The sequence below is a fragment of the Chelonoidis abingdonii genome, chromosome 8 (assembly GCF_003597395.2).
Source record: "Chelonoidis abingdonii isolate Lonesome George chromosome 8, CheloAbing_2.0, whole genome shotgun sequence".
In the NCBI taxonomy this organism is placed as follows: domain Eukaryota; kingdom Metazoa; phylum Chordata; order Testudines; family Testudinidae; genus Chelonoidis; species Chelonoidis abingdonii.
In genome coordinates this window covers 61,873,595-61,896,960 of record NC_133776.1, presented here as the reverse complement: position 1 = coordinate 61,896,960, position 23,366 = coordinate 61,873,595, and the positions used below count along the sequence as shown (strand labels likewise).

Sequence of the window (23,366 nt, the reverse complement as noted above, 5' to 3'; positions counted from 1 at the left end):
ACACACACCCAAAAATTCCCTCCCTGAGCTTTGAAAAATCCGGTTTCCTGATTGGTCCTCTGGTCAGGTGTGTGGTTCCCTTTGTTAACCCTTTACAGGTAAAAGAAACATTAACCCTTAGCTATCTGTTTATGACAGGTTTATTTCTCCTGGTTTTAAGAATCCAAGAAGTTTGGGTTCTTGGGGTCCCCAGGGAAGGTTGGAGAGATCAGAGTGCCCCAAAACACTATATTTTTGGGTGGTGGCAGTGCTATCAGATCTAAGCTGTTAATTAAGCTTAGAGGAATTCATGCAGGTACCCAAATTTTGGACGCTAAGGTTCAGATTTGGGAATTATACCTTATGACAAAAGGTTAGCACCTCATGGTAGAGTCTCCATCAGTGACAATTTTAAAAGCAAGGGTGTGATGTTTTTCTAAAAGATTTGCCCTTGGGATCACAGTGGGGCAGGCTTGTGGGATACAGGGGGTGAGATTGGATGATCACAGTGGGCCCTTCTGGCCTTGGGAATCTATGAATCATAGCAGAAGTTTCGGAGCCACTTACCAAGATGATCCTGCAGAATCTAATCTAGTCAAGACAAAATATGAAGTGCACACACGCTGTTTACTGATATGTGTGAATATGGGCCATTCAAACAAAGACTAGATAATTAGGTTTTTGGTCAGTGAGCTTGAGAAACCAGCCAGTTCTAGGGCTCTCCTTACTATTCATGATGAAGCAGGAGCAGCACAAGTGCCCTCAAAGTGCCCACAGGTATCTGAACCCCCCCCTGCACTGCCCCCCGGGACTCCACGCTTGTATCACCCCTTCTCCGTGTGCCCCCAGCCCACTCCTTTTCCCCAAGCCCCTGCCCTCGCACCACCCATTCCTCCCACTCACTCCTCTCCGCCCCCTCCCTGTTGCTTACCCTTACAGCCAGTAAAATGTGGGGAAGGGCATGGCCCATAGTCCCTGCCCAGCCCATTCTGGCACCCCTGTGATGAAGTGGAATGAATGCAGGGGAGAGAAGTCAGGAGCTGGCTTGTCTCTATAAATGCATTTCATTTAACTCAGGCTAACTAATCTCTGATGGACCCTTTTCTCACCGCAAGTTTCAAATACCTGCAATATTTGAACTAAGAAAGGAGCAGCAGGAAGAAGATACCCTACTACAGTGAAAGTGAAAGGCCATGAAAGGGTTACAATGTATCACTCTCTAGGAAGGGGTGGCTGGCATACCAGGGGAGTCAGACAAATTACAGCGAGAAATCGGATTCCTTCTGTAATAAAATAAAACACTCTACCAGTTGCCATGAATAAAATGGATCTCCCTGTTTTTGAAACTACAAAAAGATCTGAAACAGCAGAGCAGTTATAGACCACCCTCCGTTAAATACAGATTACAAACAATTTATTAAAATCCTAACCAGCAGATTAAACAGAGCGAAAGGGGAAACAATTAATGAACATCTGGTGGAGTTAATTCCAGAGAGGCAAACAGCAGATAATCTCTGTAACCTATTGGACATTATAGAGGAATCTAAAGACAATTTAGACCCAATGTCATTCCTGGCCTCATATGTTTTTGACAGGGGTGAATAACGGAGTCTTTACATGCCCTAAATAGTTGGTCTGGGTTCAGAAGTTTTGACACAGCATGTGATTACAGAGATTTACTCTCCACTTGAGGCAATGGTGTGGAGGAATAGTTTGTGAGCACCTTCTTTTTTCACAGAAGCACTAAACTGGGATGCCCTTATCAGCATTGCTATTTGCACTGGCTTTAGAACCCTTAGTGATCACTATAACAAGCAGAAAGGACATATCAGGGGAGGGGCTGCATATGTTACTGCTGAGCATGGAGACAATCCATAACAAGCAACTCAAATCACACTATCTCTGCAACCTTAAATATCATGGAAAATTCAGCACTCCAAGTTAAATCAATTCTAAATCAGAAATCTCAACATCGACAAAAATCTGCAGTTCCGCTATGTTTACGCTTTGGGAGATTAAATGAGTAAAAAGACCTGACTCTATTAGAGCAGGAGAATCAGCACCTTCTACAGGCAAGGCTGCATAACCATTCCCATTCTAATTTCTGAAGCGTTCACGTTTTGGGTTGAAATTTTGCAGGTTTGATCTCTGTCCGGATGCCAAGAATGAATATTTGCTCTCTCATTTGAGCAAAAACAGTTCAACCTTTTTTGAGTATAAGGTGACTGGAACCAACACCATAAATATATCAGTTATGACACTAGGGGCAGCTGTGACCTATCGTGGAGCAGCACTACACTCAAAAAAAGTGGGGAATGAACGCCCACTGTTAGCCTGGAATTGGCTCTCACCGGGGAGCAACAGCTTGGCTTGTAGAGTAAACTGGTTCGGATTAGTTCCAGATCTGAGCCTGCGGTGGGGCAGCTGCCCCACCCCCATGTGAGAGGGGGCTAGAGTAGGCCAGAGCAGCGGTACAGGCCAGCAGCCAATCAGGAAAGGGCTTAACAAGAGCCAGTCAGGGCTGATATTAGAACCAGCCAATCAGGACTAGGCTAGGCCCTATATAAAGGCTGCCTAGGCAAGGCGCAGGCAGTCTCTCTTAGACCTTCAGAGGGGAAGGTCTGTCTCCTGATTGAGAAGACTAGCAGCTGGCATGTAGAAGAGAACTCTAGGCTGCAGGCCCTGAGGGAAGGGCCTAGCTGGTGCAAAGGGGAAGTGGCCCAAGAAGAGAAGTGCACAGGGGGAGAAGAGGAAGACAGGAAGGTGGCCACCAAAGGATCCCTGGGTCGGGACCCAGTGTAGAGGGTGGCCTGGGTCCCCTCCTTCCCCCTTGTATAAACACCCAGCCAGTGGATGTGGTGATAGTGGACTGCACCAGACCCCTGATGCTAGGGGTTAGACTTTGGGGTGTGGTTGACCATGGTGGCTGGGGTGCAGACACCCCCGGAAGGGGGTGAGACCAGAGCAGGGGGCACTGTTGGAGGGCAGTGTCCTGAAGAGGATGCCACTGAGTGGGAAGCAATGCGGGTCCAGACAACAACAAAGGAGTAGAGGATGAATGGGACACCACCAGCAGCGGGTGCCCTGCCAAGGACTGAGCTATTTGCCAGAGTGACCAGCGGGAGGTGCCACAGTGATAAGTCCTGACCCTGTCATGGAGCCTTTGAAAATCATGTTCTGTGCATGCAAAGTAGTTTTTTGGGGTTTTTTTGGCTGTATTTTTAACCTGCAGTTTAAGGAAGGATCTGCAATGCAGTCATTCAGACACAGGTAACTCAGGCCTGTTCACATTACAAGTGCTACTATGTTTTTGCGATTGCTTTGTGCCACTCCCATTTCACCTGGTTATGAGACACATTGATTCATTGAACTGTATTCAGACGAGAGGCTTCTTTCACTACACAGCCACATTTGCATATCTGTAACTGCCATGGCACCTGATATTGCCTGTACCAGTGCATTCTGAGAGATCTCAATAACTCTTCTAGAATGCTTGAGGAGGCTATGTGCCCAGAGGACATGTACATAGAAGAGCCCCAGCAGCACTTGGGTCAAATTATTCTGGGATTTCCTACTGAATAGATTGTTGGGGCAACTAGCCACCCCAGTGCCTCACACACTGCAAACAGTGTTGTGACTCAGCTACAGGAAAGCAGCCAAGTGTAAGATTAGGCTATGCACAAGGGAGCCAGGCAGAGTTAGCAGCCATGTTGCTCCCTGATATCCTGTTAAAAACATGTGTGTCTTTCTACATGCATACATGTTACATTTTAGAATATTTCCTTCTGCACCAACTGCATGGCCATGAGTCAGGTATCTTGACTGACAGATGCTTTATGGAGAAACTTTCTTCTCTCTGAGGGCATGTCTACACTATATGTGCTACAGAAGCAATGCTACACTGCTGTAGTGTAGATACTTGCTAAAGTAATGCAAGAGGTTTTTCTGTGATTGTAGTACATCTATCTCCTTGAAGTGGTAGGTTGAAGGAAGAATTCTTCCATCGACCTAGCAGTGTTTACACTGGGGCTTAACTATGTCTCTCAGGAGTGAGAGTATCATAGGTAGGTCGACATATGTTTTAGGTATAAATCAGGCCTCAGATGTGTATTTTAATCATTTTGGCAACACCCATGTAGTACACATTTGCCTATTAAGGGCTGGTCTATGCTAGAAAATTAGGTCAACCTAGCTATACCGCTTATGGGTGTGAAAAATCCACACCCCTGAGCCATGTACTTAATCTGACCTAAATCCCCATATAGACAGTGCTTGGTCAATAGAAGAGACCTAAGTCCCAGTGTAGACAGTGCAGTGCCACTGTTGCTTTTAAGTGCAGACAAGCCCAAAGCTGCAGCTTAACATCCCTCCAGTGTAATCAAGAGACTGAGGCAGTTAACTGTAAAACTACCTGTGAACTAGCAAATTTTCACTATTCTTCTGCATGGTTATTCTCAACCTGTAGCGCATCGAGTACACTTGGTTTACAGTATACTTTTTAGACAAATTACTCAAACTAATGCTGTTTGCTTGGAGTATACAGAAATAATATGGGATCATATCATTATATACACCTGGGGCACATTTAAGGTTGCATGTTCAGCACTAATGTTATTTCCTCACTTTTTAATACTTAACTGGGCTATCTTACCATTCTAGTAATACAGCTTTCTGGGTAGAATTTAGGAATTAAGCTGAACAAGAGACTGAACAGTATAATTAGGAGTCACTGGTGCCTAGTTATACAATGACAAGGAAGACTTTGTAAGGTAGAATCCCTTGAACCCAAGCCCATAGAGTAGATCAAGAATAGCAAAGATATTTTCTGCTCCATGTTTGGATGTTCTTTCTCAAATGCTGCCTCTGGAGACTAGGGAGGCATAGTTTATTAAGTCAGAGAAATTTATTTCAACTATGTTTTTTATGAGGAATGACTGACAAAACTTAAAACTTCCAAATGAAGTAGAAAACTACAGCCTAGACTTCCAGGATCTAAAAAATATATCAAACCACTTAATTTATCTCAGGTAAATTTGTTATAAATCCCAGAGGTGAACTCAAAGCCAAGGGCAGGGCTGACAAAATATCTCACCCATTCAAAAGAGCATGGTAGACATATATATTTCCTTGAAAAGGGCTTTGAACACTGCTGACCTGTTTGACAGAGATAAATACCTAACGCCTCTTCCCAACATAAAAATAAAAACACAAGTCACAGTCTTCACTAGAAGTGAACTCTCACTCCCCTACTCTCCTATCCAACAAATCTCTCTCACACACAGCCCCCTTCTTTGCTCTCTGCACTGGCCAAGACCTGGATTTAGTTACCTTTGCTTCCCTGCAGGACGAACTTTTGTTTAAAACATGTCTAATATTAACTCTACATCTACTCCCTACTACTGGATCAGGATTGGCCACACAGGCCACTCAGCTTCAGGATTGGAAGCCAGCCTTTCACAGATGGGACTGATGCAGATGACCTTAAGGGCAACCTATAAAATGTGAGCAATAGTTAATGCAGGAGCTGATCTCACTTGGGGATCTAACATAAGGTCAAAAAATCTTGTCATTTACTCATTGCACAGTTCACAGAGCTGAACATACAGAGCCTACCGGCAGTTCTATATATAAATCCCCTAGATGACCACCTTTCACAAACTGAAGACATTGACATATCCAGCTGTGTCCCTCTTCCAACCCTGGCAGGGCCTTTGAGTCATACCCTGACCTATAAAAAGTATGAATGTTAGTCACTTTCATTTTGCCTAGTGAAGTTACAGGTCTTACTCTGAATATTCTGCTTGCAAAAATCAATTCACTCTTATTCCCCCTTATTAATGCTCTCTGTCATGAGCTACAGTGAGGGGCACAGACAGGAGGGAGAGAAGGAGCCCTGGGAACAGGGCTAGAAGGATGCCCATTAGAGGAAAAACCTTCCCTTGTGGAGACTATCCTCAGCCAGTCATAGGGAGGCAACAGGAACAGCCACACTTCTTGAATTAATGCTGGGTTATTTCTCTGAGATAAAGGTGCCAAGGCACAAAGCCACTGAAATCGCATCTCTGTATAACTGGAGCAAGAACAAAGCTCAAAGCATCATTCAAAAGCAAGTTCACATAGATTGCTCACTCTCTCTCAGGACTTTCTTTAATGTCCATTGCAGCTGTCACAAGTAAATTACCTCTGCATGGGGAGGGCATGACTAGATTTGCTTCTTGTCTCCCCTTCCTGGATTAAGAGTGGAGCTGGTCAAAGAACAGGGACATGATTTAGCTAAAACCTGCAGAGTTTCAGAGCTGGCTGGTCAGGGAGCCTCAGCACTTCTCCTAGTGCTCTCAAGCAGTGGGGTCTTCGTGGGACTCCAGGTGAGACGCAGTGTACCCATCACCACTCTCAGATCCTATTGGAGAGGGATGATTAAAGCCACTATAGTTCTGTGTCATCTGTAGCTGCAGCTAGTCCCTGAACAGCTTGTGGTCAGCAGCTGCACCGAAAGTTATAGCAAGGCCAAGTAGTAGGAGCATTCTATCTACTGGAGGTGTGAGGGGGGAGGCGTCTTGGCCTGGGGAAATGTAACTCAACTAGATAAATAAGCTTCACAACAAATTTGCTGAAGTATCGACAAAAATGACCTAAATCCATTTCTGAGATCCCTGCAGTAGATCAGTGTCTTTATTCTTTTTAAAGGAACTTGTTTGAGGAACTGCCGCTTAATTTAGTAACTGAAAATCAATAGCCCATTAGGAAGAAACTAATTACAATGGTCTCTCTCCATGGATCACCTCAGCAAACAAAATAAACTAATTTACAATTAATTGTTATGCACTTTGAAAGAACAATACATTATTAACTACTTTCTTCCCTTCAGCTGTTGTTTGCGAGGGCTCCTTATTTATGAACTCCTGGTTCATACAGTAATAGCCAAGAGGAAGCATTAATCTGTTGGCATACACTTTCTATTGGGTGTGCATTCTACAGAGATTTCCCTTGGAAATGCAAACAAAGGATGCCTGATTGCTAATCAGCAAGACAAAGAATTTTATAGATCAAGTGGTCAGAGTAGCAAGGTCAGATCAGTCCCTTTCTTCAATGGGATTAAAGGTGATCTTCTCTTTTCCTCTCATTCTTTCCTGTAATCCTCAATACAAAACATTTTCCAGTTGCTGCTGGCCTGCCTGCAAAAGCCGCTGCTTGGCTACAGAATTCAGCCTATGGAAATTCTAATCTTGGTTTCTGAAAGCCGGAAGGGTGCAGTTTCATAATGTTTTCGGAGGAGAGGGAGAAAAGAGGAAGGAAACAATTTAGGCACAATGGGAAAAAAACAGTATGTTTAGAGAATGCAGAGGGGGAGAAGACAGTCTACCTCATCCTACTGCTTCTTTCTTGGAAACATCTGTATTCTGTGACCTTGACAATGGGTCTACCCAACACTCATCAGCAATCTGACCTGGTGTCATTCATATTTGAAAGTAGAAGAGTACTGCTGCCTGGAACAAACATCTAGGTAGTGTCTGGAGTAGCCTTTCTAGAGGCATTAACCACCGCCAGTTAATCAGCAATCAATTACCAAAAACTCCAGTATCGACATACCCTGACAGACTGCCAGCCAGAGGGGTCAGAGAGGAGAGAGATGAGATGCAGGTAGGAGGCAGCCCTGGCACAAGTGGATGACCCAGTGCCTCCCACCCTGCCTATGGTAACTGGATTTTTTGACTGGACACTGCCAGGTCCCCTTTTCAACTAGACTTTCCAGTAAAAAAAACAGACCCCTGGCAACTCTACCTTTGACTCTGACTAATAAATCTCATTTAATGAGATTGTGAGAGTCTCAGAGCTGTTGTAAACTGCAAATTTACCATGGTATTGCTACATCTCTGAGGGACATGAAAAATCCACACCCCTGAGAGATGCAGCTATGCCAATCTAACCCTTGGTACATACACCGCTGGATTGTCAGAATTCTTCCATTGACCTAGGTACTGCCTCTCGGGGAGGTGGATTAATTACATCCCATCACTGTAGTGAGTGTCTACCCTGAAGCGCTATAGTGCACAGCTGCAGCTGTGACGTCTCACTGTAGCACTTTAAGTGTAGAAATAGGCTCAGACTCTCCAGGAAGGCCACACTGAATGCCTCAGGAGCAAGACAGTGATGTAAATGTATCCAGTGCAGCTGGTCCACATTTGTGGCCCCTTCCCCTCCCCTGGTGGGAAATTTTTGACAGAAATGAAAAAAAAATGTTTTGGGTAATTTATCCCCTCACAGGAAGTTCTGACTTTTTACCAAAACCACAAAATCAGGTCTTTGGCTAAAAATTGGAGTTGCAGAGCTTCATGGGAGTTGTAGTTTGCCCCTTGTGTACCCACTTTGCCCCTCTTGATTACAGCTCCCATCATGCACCCTGGTCTCCCATTTAGGTGAGGGAATGATTTGCATCATACAATTCCTGGCCATGGTGCATTACAGAAGATGTAATTCTGCTGCCAGGGAATCCTGGCTTATAAAGAAGAAACCTTCTATGGAAAAAAAAACACGAAATTTTCTGCAGAAAGCAAAACTTTTTTTGCATAAATTTTGTTTAATTGAAAACCCAATTTTCCATCAAAACACAGTTTTGACAAATAAATTCCAACCCGCCCTTGTGTCCAGAGCCTGCCCTGCTAGGGATTCCAGATCACTTGGAACACTGAGTCCTCTCCCAGAAGGTGTGCTGCTAGCTCATGTTCTCCTCCATTGTGATAAACCATGGTGATAGCGAATTCCCCATTTGAAATGGACTGTGGACACATTTCCCCCACCCTACTCCATGCATGCTCCTAGGGCCGCAGACACCGTGGCTCAGTTTGGTCTTATTCCTTGCTCTCCTATTGTTCCTTAAAGGGACAAACTGCTACTTCCAAAATGGGCATCACTACCTCAGAACCCCCAGTGCAACCAGCCCCTCTGGGCTCAGCAGCCCACCTTTCCTACCCAGCATAACCCAGCAGACTAAGAGGGTGAGAGTCCAGAACTGTGTCCTTTTCCTCAGGCTTGGGATGACACTTGCCCTCATGCTAGGAAAGCCGTTGCTGGGCTGGGGTGAAGTGGGGGGGGGGTCCTGGGCAATGTGGGGGGCAGGCGAGGCGGTGCTGTGCTCCATCACACAGCAGTGTGATTGAGCCGAAGACAAGGTATGCAGGGGGAACAGGAAAGCTTGTCATGAACCAACTAGGTTAGTCCCTGACCTCTCCCTGTCCAGGCTCTAGTGTCTGGTGCCCAACAACTGCAACGAGCGAAATGAAGTACTGGGGGGTGGGATTACAGTGGACCATAACATTTTCCAGGTTTCCCTTTGTTCCTGACATGCTCCAGAATGATTTCTATTTTGAGGGGTGGGATATCAGAAAGCACAGAGCTGGCAGAGCCCACTTCAGTCACCTACATACCATGGCTCTTTGGATGGATATGCCATGCTGCAACATTCTTTTAAATGACTTTTTAAAAGGCTTGGTTTGTAGGATGCACAGTCATAGCACTGACAGGGTTCAAGAGGGGTTTTGTCCCAGTGTACATAGCAGGATTGATTGCCTAGCATGACTGCCTGTGACTTCCACACAACATTGCCATGGGAGTGTGAACAGGGCAAAGGGATGGCTAGGTGCCCCCCTCGCACTGGAAAAGGCCTGAGAAGCTGGGCTTATGCTCATGCCGCCATCAGAAGACTCTGCTGGGATGCATTAGGACAAGCCAGTGGTTTGAGGTGCAGTAAGAACTGAAATCTTGCAGAGAACAAAACACACTGGTTTATTGACAGGCTGGAGTATGACACTTGCTCATCCCTGCATTGTCAGTGTGCTTCCCATACATGGTCTCATTTGCATTGTCACCGCCTTCTAAGTCTTTTCATTGTTTTCAAACAAACGGTCCCCTTCATTTTGGGAGGAAAACAATGAGACTGCTCGTCCTAAGCAGATGCTGTTTCTTTTGTTTCCCACAAGGTTTCAGTAGCTTTGCAAAGGGGCCAGGTATGTCAAATAATTACCCATAATTGTGGCAAGCTGCCTGCCTATTGATGCGCGAGTGTCAGCAGCTGAAATATAACAGCCGCAGAATTACAGAGAAAATGGCTTGTTGGAAAGGGCTCTTCTGGGTTAGGTAGCATATCTCCTCCTTCACTAGGGAAGGCTGTTCTCATCCACTCTTACTATAAACATTCCTGCTACTCTGCGTTCAGACACTTCCCATGTTGATGCCTCCATTGCATCTACATCCCTTGGCAAATGCTGTTCAACCTCCCTTCTGGAATAGGGCCGACTCCAATTGAAACCTATCCTGCTTCAATTCCAAGCCATTGCTCCATCTTACATTCCCCACCCATTTCACCACCTTCAACCTCTGCCCCTTTTGTGTCATTCCCTTTGAAGCACTTCCAGTTATCACTTACCCATTGTCCCTGCTTCTCCAAGCTGCACATATTCATTTGCCTTCATCTCTCTTTTGTTAAGCCATGTGCTCCAATCCTCTCACCATCTTTATCACTCTGTCTCACATTCTCTCTAGTGTCTCAAATGTTGTCATATAATTATACACACTCAAAATACATCAAGAAAACATTATCAAGGTTGCAAAGTCAGGCACTCAGCAGCAGAGAAATGCCAGAATTAAGGTTTCCTGTGCAACTTTAATTCTGCTCCCTTGTGCATATGCACCATGATATAGTCTTTGATTACATTATTACATACTATTTTTCCATAGGATTCCTGCCTCATTCAGTGCACAGAATATATGGTGCTCACTCAATAAGCAGCTTTTCAAAATCTTGCATTAGCCACATTCTTCAGGGTGTTGCCCCTGCCTTACTTTTTGCACACTCTTCAAACCCTGCTCTGGAGACAGAATGATTGATTTCTTGTGGCACTCATCACTAGGGTATCCAAGGGCTTCACAAATGTTTGTTAATTTCTCTTCCCAATGCTCTTGTAAGAGGAGTGGTGATGATATCTTACAGGTGGTGTACTGAAGCAGAGATTAACATCAAATGCCTCCATTAATGATTGGGGACCTGAAATGAGAAATCTAGGACTGGATTTTGGGGATCACATAGCATTATACAGCACTTTGTATGGTCAAAGCCTAGCTCCTATTGACTTCAGTTGTTGCTGTGAGAACTCAGCACTTCAGATCCCAGGGTCTAAAGTCAGGTACCCAGAAAATGAGGAACACACAGTTAGTGACCACCCGTGAAAAGTTTGGTTTATGCGACTTGCCCAGAATCGCATAGGAACTCTGTGGTAAAGATAGGGACAGAATCCAGTTTTCCAATGCAGCATTCAACTGCCTTCACCATCAGACCATCACCATCACACCATCCCTTCTCTTTCTGCAATCTCCAGTCTCATTCACTACACGCTATCCAACTTCTGCAACGAACGACAACAGCCTTCTTCACTATATACTCCCGATTCATCACAAGAACAGGTCCATCCTGTGTACTGAATGAGACTGGCGGCCTGTGGAAAAACTAGTATGTGATCATGTGATTAAAGATGGTGTCATGATGCACATGCACAAGGGGGTAGAACTAAGGTTGTCCTAATTCTGACATTTCCTAACTTTTGAGTGCTTGACTTTGCAACCACAATAATGATCTTTGAATGTAGGTTTCGTGTGTAAATTTCCTAGGTTTTTTAAAAAAAGAAAACTGAAAAGGTATACCCATGTGGCTCATCAGCAGGGCTGGAATCTTTAAATCCACTGCACAGATTCTGCCACTTGAACTAAGAGTAACTAATAGTAATATTAGGTTGTCATCCTTTGTGTGGACCAGCAACTAGAGAGGGGTGAGCCATAAACTTTGTCAGTGGGTTTCACAGATATTTGCTGACAGCAGAGAAATGGTGAAACTCAGGGATTTTATGTTCCATTCCAGATTCTGGATGGAAGCATACTTTAAGGAGCTCAGACTCTGCCTCTTTCCCTCAAACTTGACCCCTTCTGCCCCAGCCTGTCCCTGTACCACTCTTGTCTCTTCCCCACTCCTGGGCCATCATCTCAGCCATCATCATTCACCTTGTCTACCAAGTCCCAGGTTTCTGATCCCTGTCTCTTTGCCCAGACAGTCCTTGTCTCAGTCTCCCCTCAACTATTACTAGTCCCAGTCTTCCTCCTTTCAGTCCCCATCACATTGTCCAGCAATTTCCACATTTCCCCTCCACCCCCACCCTCCTAAGCTCCTTTGTGTGACACTGAGGTCAATTGGTACCAGTTGGGAAAGGAGTCAATATTCTGTGTCAAGGCTCCTAACAGCCGTACCAAATTCACTACGCCTAGCACACTGCTTTCCTAGTATTTATCCAGAGAGAATATAATGTAAGATAGCTAACAAAAGCTTATGTCATCCTGATCTTCATAATCATTGCAATATTTATGGAGTCATGTATGAAATTTGTGTCTACAACAAATTTGACAAACAGGTTTTGAGTCAGAGGATGTTGAGTCACCTAATTCGGTGTTTCCCAAACAGTTGGTTGTGAGAAGGTTCTAGATTAGTTGCCACATCCAGGGCTGGATTAACCCATCCCTGGGCCATGACCAAGGCAAACACACACTTCTCCCAGCCTTATGCGGAGGGGTGACCCGGCCAAACCTGAGTGGTGCTGAGACCCCATGAACCAGGTCACAATACCTGGAGTGGGGCACTGGGCTGAGCACTGTGAGACAGGAGCTGCTACTGCAGGATGAGCGCAGAGTTGGCTGGGTCAGGACTAGTGTTGTGGTGCCAGGGCAAAGGGTGCATTTATGGAATGCTGGGTCATAGAAAGAGACAAAAGGCAGTGGGGGGCCAAGGGGAAGGGGAGAGGGTTGCTTTGGTAAAAAGTTTGGGGACCACTTCCTAAGTGATGTATCCCAATACAGCACTGGCTTGACTCTGCTGGAGCTTCATACTGTGAGATCATGTACCACTCATTACCCTCCCAGCAGCACCCTACAGTGGTAGGGTTGCCAGGCATCCAGTTTTCGACTGGAACACCCGGTTGAAAAGGGACTCTAGCGGCTCTGGTCAGCACTGCTGACCAGGCCATTAAAAGTCCGGTCAGCAGCACAGCAGGGCTAAGGCAGGCTTTCTGCCTGCCCTGGCTCCGCACAGCTCCAGGAAGCGGCCAGCATGTCCCTGTGTCTCCTAGATGCAGGGCCAATCAGGGAACCTCCGTGTGCTGACCCCATCCTGAGCACCGGCTCCGTCGTTCCCATTGGCCAGGAACCGCAACCAATAGGAGCTGTAGGAGCAGCGCCTGCAGGCATGGACAGCATACACCGTGCCAAGCTACCTGGCCATGCCTCCACCTAAGGGCCAGATGTGCCAGCCGTTTCCAGGAGCTGCGCGGTACCAGGGCAGGCAAGGAGTTTGCCTTAGCACCTCTGAGCTATGAACCAGGAGCTGCCTAAGGTAAGCGCTGCCTGGCTGGAGACTGTACCCCAACCCCCTTGCCCCAGGTTGGAACTCCCTCCTGCACCCTAACTCCCTCCCAGACCCTACACCGGTCACCCTGCCACCCCGCCATCCCAACCCCCAGCCCTGAGCCCCCTCCTGCACTCAAACATTTGGTCCCTGCCTGCTGCCCCTCCTGCACCCCAAACCTCTCCAGACCTCTCCACCCCAAACCTCTGCACCCCAAACCTCTTCCCCTGCACCCTAGCTCCACCCCAAAATCTGCACCCCCAGTTAGAGCCCTCACTCCCTCCCACACCCCAATCCCCTTCCCCTGCCCAGTGAAAGTGAATGAGGGTGGGGGAGAGTGAGCAATGGAGGGAGGGGGGCTGGAGTAAGTGGAGGCAGGGCCTCAGAGAAGGAGTGGGGCAGGACAGGGCCTCGGGTGTTTGGTTTTGTGCAATAAGCAAGTTGGCAACCCTATCCAGTGGCCCAGAGCAGCCGTGACAATTATCAGGATTCTATAACCAGTTAGTGGCATAGACACCACTATGACATTACACCTCATTCTTTGTAGAAATATGGTTATGATATGAATATGGCATAACTAAGACATGCTTTATGCAGGATGGGTAGTATGAGGTATCGTTGGAAAGGTTATGATTTACTGAATGTGTTTATCCAATTTTTACGCATGTATCATTTCTGTATCTGAAGTTAGGAATATTGTCTATGTACCAATTACAACTGTGTGTGTGTACTTGGGAAACACCCACCAGACTAAGCAATCAGCCTTAAAGGGCCATTAGGAAAAAACAATGAGTCTTTGAAGATGTTCATCTCCCATCTTCCCTGGAGTTCCTTCCTGTGGACATTGCAAATAAACCTTGTTTCATGGATGCTTTGACACTGCAAGGTCAGGTGATAAGATCACCTGGTTCAAAATACCACCTGGGACATTGCTGGCACTTTTCCACTGGAAACAAAGGCTTTCTGCCTCATGTACATTATGTTTAATTAAGGCTGGGAAGCAAGGCAATTGGGGCTCTCCATTTGCCTCCCCACCCAAGAAGGAAGACTGCTAAAAGCTCCTGAAGAAACCAAGGAACTAAGCTATGGGAAGGCAAAGGATGAGTCCAGGCTGAGAACAGGGGCTTAGACTGTAAAGAGACTACGGAGGTGTGCACATGAGTGCTTGCCATTCTCCTAAGTCTTCCCACACAGAGCTGATTTCAGTGCGTGTGCGCTGGAGAAGGTGTGAAAGCCTAGCACAGCAAAACCAGAGTGAGAAAACCCAGGCTGGTGGAAAGGGTGGGCTCAGTGAGATCCCAGCATATCAAGTGGTGCCCCAGGATGGCGTCCAACCCATCACAACCGCAACCACCCATAAGCAACATAGACCAGTTTGTGTCCAAGCAGCAGCACTCAAATTCCGAATAGCACAGAATTCCTTCTTCCTTCCTACTTCCCCACTTGAGCCCTGAGCCCACACGTGGGCCCTGTGCTCTCAGTGCCGTGCTGCAACAGCAGGTGTTCACATGCACACGTCACCTTGTAGGATTGGGATTGGAAGGCGTTCCCTCTGCAACTATCTATGTTACCTCTCATCTCATTGATTGTTGCTTGTTTGTCCTCTAACCCCTGTGTTTTACGATATGGTCTCTCCAGCTCTCACTGCATATGGGTTTCTGTTTCCTCCACAGCACGTCTGAAGGCAGTTAAGAGGTCAGACTCCAGGGCAGATCTCATGCAGCCTACTCCATACTTCTCTCCACAGTACAGTTATAATTATTCTGTTTGTGGTCCATCAGCCACTTCCGTTTGCCCTTCTTCAGACAAACTCTATCTTCTCCCAGGAAATTGTCTCAGACACTTTACTGGCTCACAAGTCTAGCTATATTGGGCCAGACTGGCCCAAGCTGGGGCAAGCTGGGAAACCCTCTTGATACACCTCCCTGTATCAACTAATCCCCCTACATCGCAAGAGGGTGACGTACCCATAGTGGTCAGGCAGTGCATGCCCCCACCCATCAGGGACACCGTCCACCTCCCAACATTCAGCTGCCATGGGAGAATTGCACAGAACAATCTCAGGTAGAGGGATCATACTATTAGGCCACCTCCTCCATTACCAGTGCAGTTTGCTCATTGTAATGGGGGGAGGGATAGCTCAGTGGTTTGAGCATTGGCCTGCTAAACCCAAGATTGTGAGTTCAGTCCCTGAGGGGGTGATTTGGGGATTGGTCCTGCTTTGAGCAGGTGATTAAACTAGATGACCTCCTGAGGTCCCTTCCAACCCTGATATTCTATTTACCAGCAGTCTGTCCTGCCTAGATTTAAGTGAATCGAGGTATGAGGCTTCTGCCATTGCCCATGGGACACCATTCTGCAGCCTCATTCATCTCACACCAGGGCTTTCCCCTTCATGATCCCTTTCCAAATTTCATCCCATTGCCCCCCTATTATCATCCTAAATAACCCCTCTTCCCAATTCAGGGTTCCCATGCTGCAGACCCCCACTCTCTGAAGCATTGCCACCACATACCTCCACCTGCTGGCAGATCTGTATCAGCTTGGCCATCTGGTTTTCTAGTTCGCTATTGCGTTTAACCAGGTTGGTGAGGTTCGTCTCCAGGGTTTGCTGCCGGCACAAAAACAGGAAGAAAAAAAAAGAGAGTGTAAGCATCAGCACAGCTGAAGAACCAGCTCCATGGATTAGGAACATCTCAGAACATTATCCAGTGATCATGTTTGATGACAAAACACACACACACATTAATGGCTTTGGGCAGAGATGCTTGGTTGCATCAGCAGCTTCCACCTGGGCCATTTGCAGCTACCACAGAATGCTGGAATGCCGCTTCATGTAGAAAAGGGAGGCACAATAACCTGCTTCTAAGCCAAAGCTAATGTTATTTTATTATCCCAGGTTGACAGCTACAGTAACTTTTATGGGTGGCTAGAGGGCAGCACAGTACAAGTGGCCCACAGGGTTTGGCAATGCAGCCTGCATCCTTAAAGGTCATCACCACAGCGGAGGGATTGTTTGTGCCTCCTCTATTACTTTATTTACGACGAAGGCCAGGAATTTGGGAGGTGAGTTTTTAACCCTGCCTTGATTTTTCTTTTTGTGTTTTAATGTACAAAACTGAGTTTTGACTCCCCTGACTTTCCTGGAAAACTCTATGCAAAGGAGAACTAATCGATTATTCCACTCTTGCAATTTCCCCATGATATGAGCAGTATTTCTAAAAGCCCCAGCTCCTGAAGTCATGAGATTATATGAGGTTTTTTTTAAAACACATACATTTCTAATTGTTGAGGTTGCAGAGCAAAACTGAAAAACAGAACCCCTATAGGCTCAAAAACCAGAAGGCAAATAAAAAGAACACCATATTTTTTTTAAAAAAGAAAAGGAGTACTTGTGGCACCTTAGAAACTAACAAATTTATTTCAGCATGAGCTTTCGTGAGCTACAGCTCCCTTCTTCGGAGTGAGCTGTAGCTCATGAAAGCTCATGCTGAAATAAATGTGTTAGTTTCTAAGGTGCCACAAGTATTCCTGTTCTTTTTGCGGATACAGACTAACACAGCTGCTACTCTGAAACCATATTTTTTAACTGTCATGATTTTTTTGGGACCTGGCACCTGATTTTAAATAATTGGGGTTGGCAGTTCTGTTATGACATCAAAAGATGCCAAGTATGGAAAAGTGAAGTGAGAGTCAAGACACTAAACACACTGCACTTATGTTAATAGCTACAGCATACAACTTCAGTGTCCTATACACACCTGGAAGAAAAGCTCTTTTGTTAAAGATACATCTCCCCACAGACTCATAGACTCTAGGACTGGAAGGGACCTCGAAAGGTCATCAAGTCCAGTCCCCTGCCCTCATGGCAGGACCAAATACTGTCTAGACCATCCCTGATAGACATTTATCTAACCTACTCTTAAATATCTCCAGAGATGGAGATTCCACAACCTCCCTAGGCAATTTATTCCAGTGTTTAACTACCCTGACAGTTAGGAACTTTTTCCTAATGTCCAACCTAAATCTCCCTTGCTGCAGTTTAAGCCCATTGCTTCTTGTTCTATCATTAGAGGCTAAGGTGAACAAGTTTTCTCCCTCCTCCTGATGACACCCTTTTAGATACCTGAAAACTGCTATCATGTCCCCTCTCAGTCTTCTCTTTTCCAAACTAAATAAACCCAATTCTTTCAGCCTTCCTTCATAGGTCATGTTCTCAAGACCTTTAATCATTCTTGTTGCTCTTCTCTGGACCCTCTCCAATTTCTCCACATCTTTCTTGAAATGCGGTGCCCAGAACTGGACACAATACTCCAGTTGAGGCCTAACCAGTGCAGAGTAGAGCGGAAGAATGACTTCTCGTGTCTTGTTTACAACACACCTGTTAATGCATCCCAGAATCACGTTTGCATGTTTTGCAACAGTATCACACTGTTGACTCATATTTAGCTTGTGGTCCACTATGACCCCTAGATCTCTTTCTGCCATACTCCTTCCTAGACAGTCTCTTCCCATTCTGTATGTGTGAAACTGATTGTTCCTTCCTAAGTGGAGCACTTTACATTTGTCTTTATTGAACTTCATCAGGTTTACCTCAGACCATTTCTCCAATTTGTCCAGATCATTTTGAATTTTGACCCTGTCCTCCAAAGCAGTTGCAATCCCTCCCAGTTTGGTATCGTCCGCAAACTTAATAAGCGCACTTTCTATGCCAACATCTAAGTCGTCGATGTTGACATAGAAAGTGCACTTATTAAGTTTCCTCCCTTCCAACTGCAAGCAGAGGAATCTCACATTGTTACCAAAGAGTCCTTCAACAAAAGCAGAGCAGACCAGACTTGATATTCCTCATGTTTCTAAAATAAAAAGCAAACTGTTTTTTGTTAAATAGCTTCAGGCTCCTTTGAACATTATAAAACCCATAAAAACCACACACCTATTTTTCCCACCTTTCATATAGCAATACATATAGGTAGGGTTGGCAGAATTCAATTTCCTTTTTTTAAAAATAACTTTGTCAATGTGTATTTTTAAGCATTTTTTAAATTTTTATTTAAATTTTCACAGTTGTGGGAAATTATAAATGCATCAGAGTATGGGGAGGTGAGACAATTATTATTTAATTACTTTAGACTGCTGAGATTAAAGTTAAAGCTTTGTAACCATTCAGATACAAATTGTCTACGTAATATGTCCAAATATATACAGTAAATACTTTTAAATCGAACTCTAATAAGTTCTCAAGGAGTGTTTTCCTTACTTTGCCTGTTGTGACGGGTAGATGGCTATAGTAAAGTAGTGAGGAACAGGTATGTTAGCCCCAGGCTAAACAAATCCCTGGTACCCTCGCACCACCAACCCCACAAAACCCCAAAAGCATTGAAATGAAAGACTGAAATTGGAGCAAGCTGCGCTTTCAGCTATATTTATTGATCGTATAGAAGTGGCACTTAGAAGCTCATTGTGCAAAGCACTGTACAAACACAGAACAAAGACAGTGGCGTAAATCCAGAACCACTTCACTGGCTATGGATTTACCCTAGTGCAAGAGCAAAAACTGGCCCACATTCTCTCTTGGGAGATCTCCTGATTCCCTAGGGTACGTGCCAATCCCTACATTCGATGAACTCTTTGTCAAATTTCTGAAGGGGTGTTGTTAATATTATAGCGAAATAAAAAAGTCATTTGTGGCTAACCACAACTCAAAGGTTTTCTGTGGAAGCCTGGGCCATTTAGATGAACTGAGACAGTTTGCAATCTTGCTTCCACTTGCTGCCTATTACGCTAAATGCTGCTTTGCTGTCACATCGGTCTTGGTGTGCTGGTTGATGTAATATTTATGGAGAGGAATGCAATCTAACAGACATAGGAGCAGCTAGAAGAGAGCCCATTTGAAACTATTTCAATATCTGTGGACACACAGTGGACTTGTGCTTTTGGATATCAATAATTTAAATGACATCACATTTCCATTAAAATATGTGATTCCACTAAGAGAAAATGTTTTATAACAAAGTGCTCACAACCTGTTGCAATACTTGTCATGAAAATGAGACCCTATTAATATTTGAAGCTTCAGAGCCGAAAAAGAATCCCCCATGGTGTTTTATTCGTACTTGGCTTGGAACTGCAGCCCATAGCTCCCAGCAAGACTCTAACAGCCCCATAAACAAGGATTCCCTCTGCATGCACATATAATTCTGGGGCTGGTTGGCCAATGGAACTTGAATCAGAGTCATAAAATATAGGCAAATCATTAATTCCTGAAACCCACTGGCTCCTAAAATATTCAGAGCTCATTTGCAATCCTGTGAATTGCTAGCCAATGGCTGAAAAATATAATAAAGAAATAGGATTGAAAAATGACGTGAAACTCAGGCACCTTTCATTAAGCTGAAAATGCTATGCAAAACAAACCTACATTGATAATGAAAAAGCCAGCTGTTAACAGTTTTTGCCACTGTTTTCTTATAGCTCAATATTATGAAACATAATTTGAATAAAGCACTGACCATTTAACATGCTAATTATCTTTCGCATCATTGACTTAGTTACACTGGAGTTTCTGCACTGAAATGGGAGTTGATCTTCTTTAATGGTCTAATGCTGTTGAGGAGGGTCAAGGAGGGTGGGAGAAGTGAGTTTTCAGTTAAATCCTTCATTATATGAAATTCTCAAATAGCTGTTCAGGAATCCAGGATCTACAGCTAAGAACATAAGAACGGCCATATTGGGTCAGATCAAAGGACCATCTAGCCCAATATCATGTCTTCCAACAGTGGCCAACGCCACGGAGGGAATGAACAGAACAGGTAATCACCAAGTGATCCATCCCCTGTCGCCCATTCCCAGCTTCTGGAAAGCTGTTGTCTTTCTTCTTAAGAGATTTTGTGTGTGTGTGTGTGTCCTGTAAAGCATCCATAACACTTTATATTGAGCAGGCATCAATTCAGTAAGTGTTCTCTGATATTAAAAGAACGTTCCAGAGTCCTAAGGATGTACTAAATAAGTCCCAAATACTCTTCTTGATACTCCTGTCCTTCAAACCATCTCTGCCAAAAAACAGGGCTGACCATTGCTAGTACCGGGACTAGGATAGTACATGAAAATGCAAACATAGGTTGCTTCTGTTTAATTTGCTGAAAAACAACAAGAAAATATACCTGAAGTCCTAATTATACCAGGTAGTTATTATATCTATAATTATAGAAATTATAATTCCTGTTTAAGTCTTATTTTCCCATACTCTACTTTTCCTGAACAAGAACACCTATGGAACTCAAAAGTTTGTCTCTTTCACCAACAGAAGCTTGTCCAATAAAAGATATTAAGTCACTCACCTTGCCTCTCTAATTTTCCAAAGCATTTACCTCCTGACCTGAAATATTCCAGTCTTGGTCTTTGCACAACTGTGATTTTTTTGGAGTAGGGAAAAGGGGAGCAGCAGCATGGGTATGAGCAAAATTCCTTTGGCCCAAAATAAGTAGATTTAATTTAAATGAAAAATGATAACCACACTTCCTCTCTGCATCCAACCCCTACCAAAAACAGCAGAAGCTTGGACCTTGGCATGGACACAGTCCTCTTTGAAGGCAACAGCTTCTGCTTTGCATGTAAACATTTGACCATTTTAGAACCACTTCCTAAGCATGAGCAGTACAGTATTCCCTGGAGTCTAGATGCACTTAAAGATAAATGCATTCTCCACATAAAAGGTGGTTAATTAGGTGCCAGCTTGCTGGTTCATAGATTACAAGCTTTGCTAGCTCTCATAGGTTACAAAGCCAATTATCACCAGATTTTTTTCTATTTTCTTTCTCTTTTAAGAAAAAATAAGAAAGAGAAAAAAGGCAAGAAAAATAAGACAAATCCAAAATTAGAAAATTTAAGAAACAGTTGTTAATGCAATATCAAGGTCATGAGCTCAAGACAAATTGAGAAACTGCACATTTGAATTTGCTCCAGCCATGTTAGCTCAGCCAAGCTGGAAATACACAATATTTTCTATTCCTTTCTCCCTTATTAAATGTAACCTTTAATATAATCCTTTGTTATTAGACTACACTGTAAACTATAAAAGTTGGCATGAAATGTGGCCAAATTAGCCTTTCTAGTGTAACCTTAATAATTGGAGTTTCCTGAATGTTCCTTACCCTCATCACTGGATTAACTAACATATTCCACAAGAATCTCTACTGGTGCCTTCAAATGTGAACACTTAACCATCAAACTTACTCCAGAAAATTCACCTGGGAGATGCAATGCGGAGCCTTTTTCCACCTGGTAATTGCTTCAAATCCAGCCTAATGCAGGTTGGTAGTGACCACGAGTCAGTATCAAGGGATGGCTGTTGAATGGACTTATCGGAAGGAGTTGGAGGGTCCCAGATCAGTTTACAGTATCACTTTCTAGGTTTTTATACTGCATCCTTCACTCTGGAGTGTGTGTGTCCCCAACCCAAACACTGCCAACACGGTGGCACTAGCCATGACTGACAATCCCTGGAAAGTAGCCTTACTTCAAGGTTCTTAAAGCTACAGCTCCTTGAGTCAGGAGAATCTCAGCTTTCATTTCAGAAAGGTCAGTGTCTAGCCTTCCTGCTGCTGGGGAAATGCCTGGAGCACTTGACACCCAGACACTCACACCCCAGTGGATATAAAAAGGGAACTCTGTCTCCCGGCCTGTCATGTGCTGCCTCTCACCCACACTAAATTCACTTTAAAACCAACCCCATCTAATGCTTCATTAGAAAGACAGCAAATGGATGTTAAATGAATGCATCTGGATTTGCTTATTACAGAACTGAGGAAGGGCTCTCAAAGGACTCTGGCTCTGCATTTCCCTGCACAGAAGTTGAGCAGGGGCCCGAAGGGACTAATGAATAAGCAATTCAAGCAGAATTTCTTTAAGCAACAAGGGACTGTAATATAGAAATCACAGAACTCTACAAGAGAAGAGCGCAGAGATGGGGAAGACAAGACTTCTTTATAAGGTGTTTTACTTTCCCCAGAATGGAGGGCAGATAGTTTGCGTAAGTGGTGAGCATCCCAGCCCTGCCCTGTCTGGATTTCCCAGTACACAGTATCTCAGACTCTCTGGGGCAGAGACTGTCTTTCTCTTAGGGTCTTGTCCAACACTGAGCAAGTTGACAATAATTCAATAAATATGACTAATAATAATATAGAGTAGAACTGATAGTATATGAACAGTGCAGCTTTTCCTCCTACCTCCCCTCCACATCACCCAATATCCTTGAACACATTATTTGTGAGCCATGCTGCTTATGAGTGCTGATCTCCTGCACAACTACACAGTATACTGATACCACTGTCCATGCCTACATTCACCATTGGTTTGGAATGCATTAATTGTACTCATTGTCCAGGTCAACAAAGCAAGCCTGGTTTCATCAATGAGACAGTTTCCTTGGTCTCCAAACATCAACTATGCCACCCAGTCCAACTTTACATTATGTTGTGTTTTCCCAGCTAAATCCCATAATCCTGGTTACTTCCTAAATCCAAATAAATGGATGCTCTGGACCAAATACTTTTACATTCTAACACCTGCTGACCTGCTTTACACTACTGCCTTCTCCATGTACATAAAGGAGCCCGGGGAGCTACAAAGCCTCTGAGATTCACTTATTGCCTGAGGATTGTACATCAATTCTGTTGCTAGCTGGGTTATCAAACATCTCTTAGCTGCAAATCAAACTGCATGGGCATCTGTTAAGTACTGACTGAATCCCTCTTGCCCTGAACCTGTAGGTGCAGCAGGGCAGAGATGCAAACCAGTGGAGCTACTCTGAGACTGTCTACATGAGAATGCTGCACTAGTTTAATTTTTTTTTAATTGTGATTTTAAACCAAATCTGTTAAGCTGGTACCAAAGGCCACATGGACACTCAGTTTGGTTTGAATCAGGCTCATTTTGGTTTGGCTAAAGT

At 44.5% G+C, this 23,366-nt stretch overlaps 1 protein-coding gene across 3 annotated transcripts in view; it reads right to left on the bottom strand.

Moving 5' to 3' along the window:
• Nucleotides 1-23,366, bottom strand: part of MID2 (midline 2) — a 416,243-nt gene that overhangs the window by 150,273 nt on the left and 242,604 nt on the right. For all 3 annotated transcript variants that reach the window (XM_075068687.1, XM_032773776.2, XM_032773777.2), the window contains exon 3: nucleotides 15,933-16,028. In XM_075068687.1, the coding sequence (XP_074924788.1) occupies nucleotides 15,933-16,028 (96 nt within the window). The remainder of the gene's footprint in view (nucleotides 1-15,932; nucleotides 16,029-23,366) is intronic.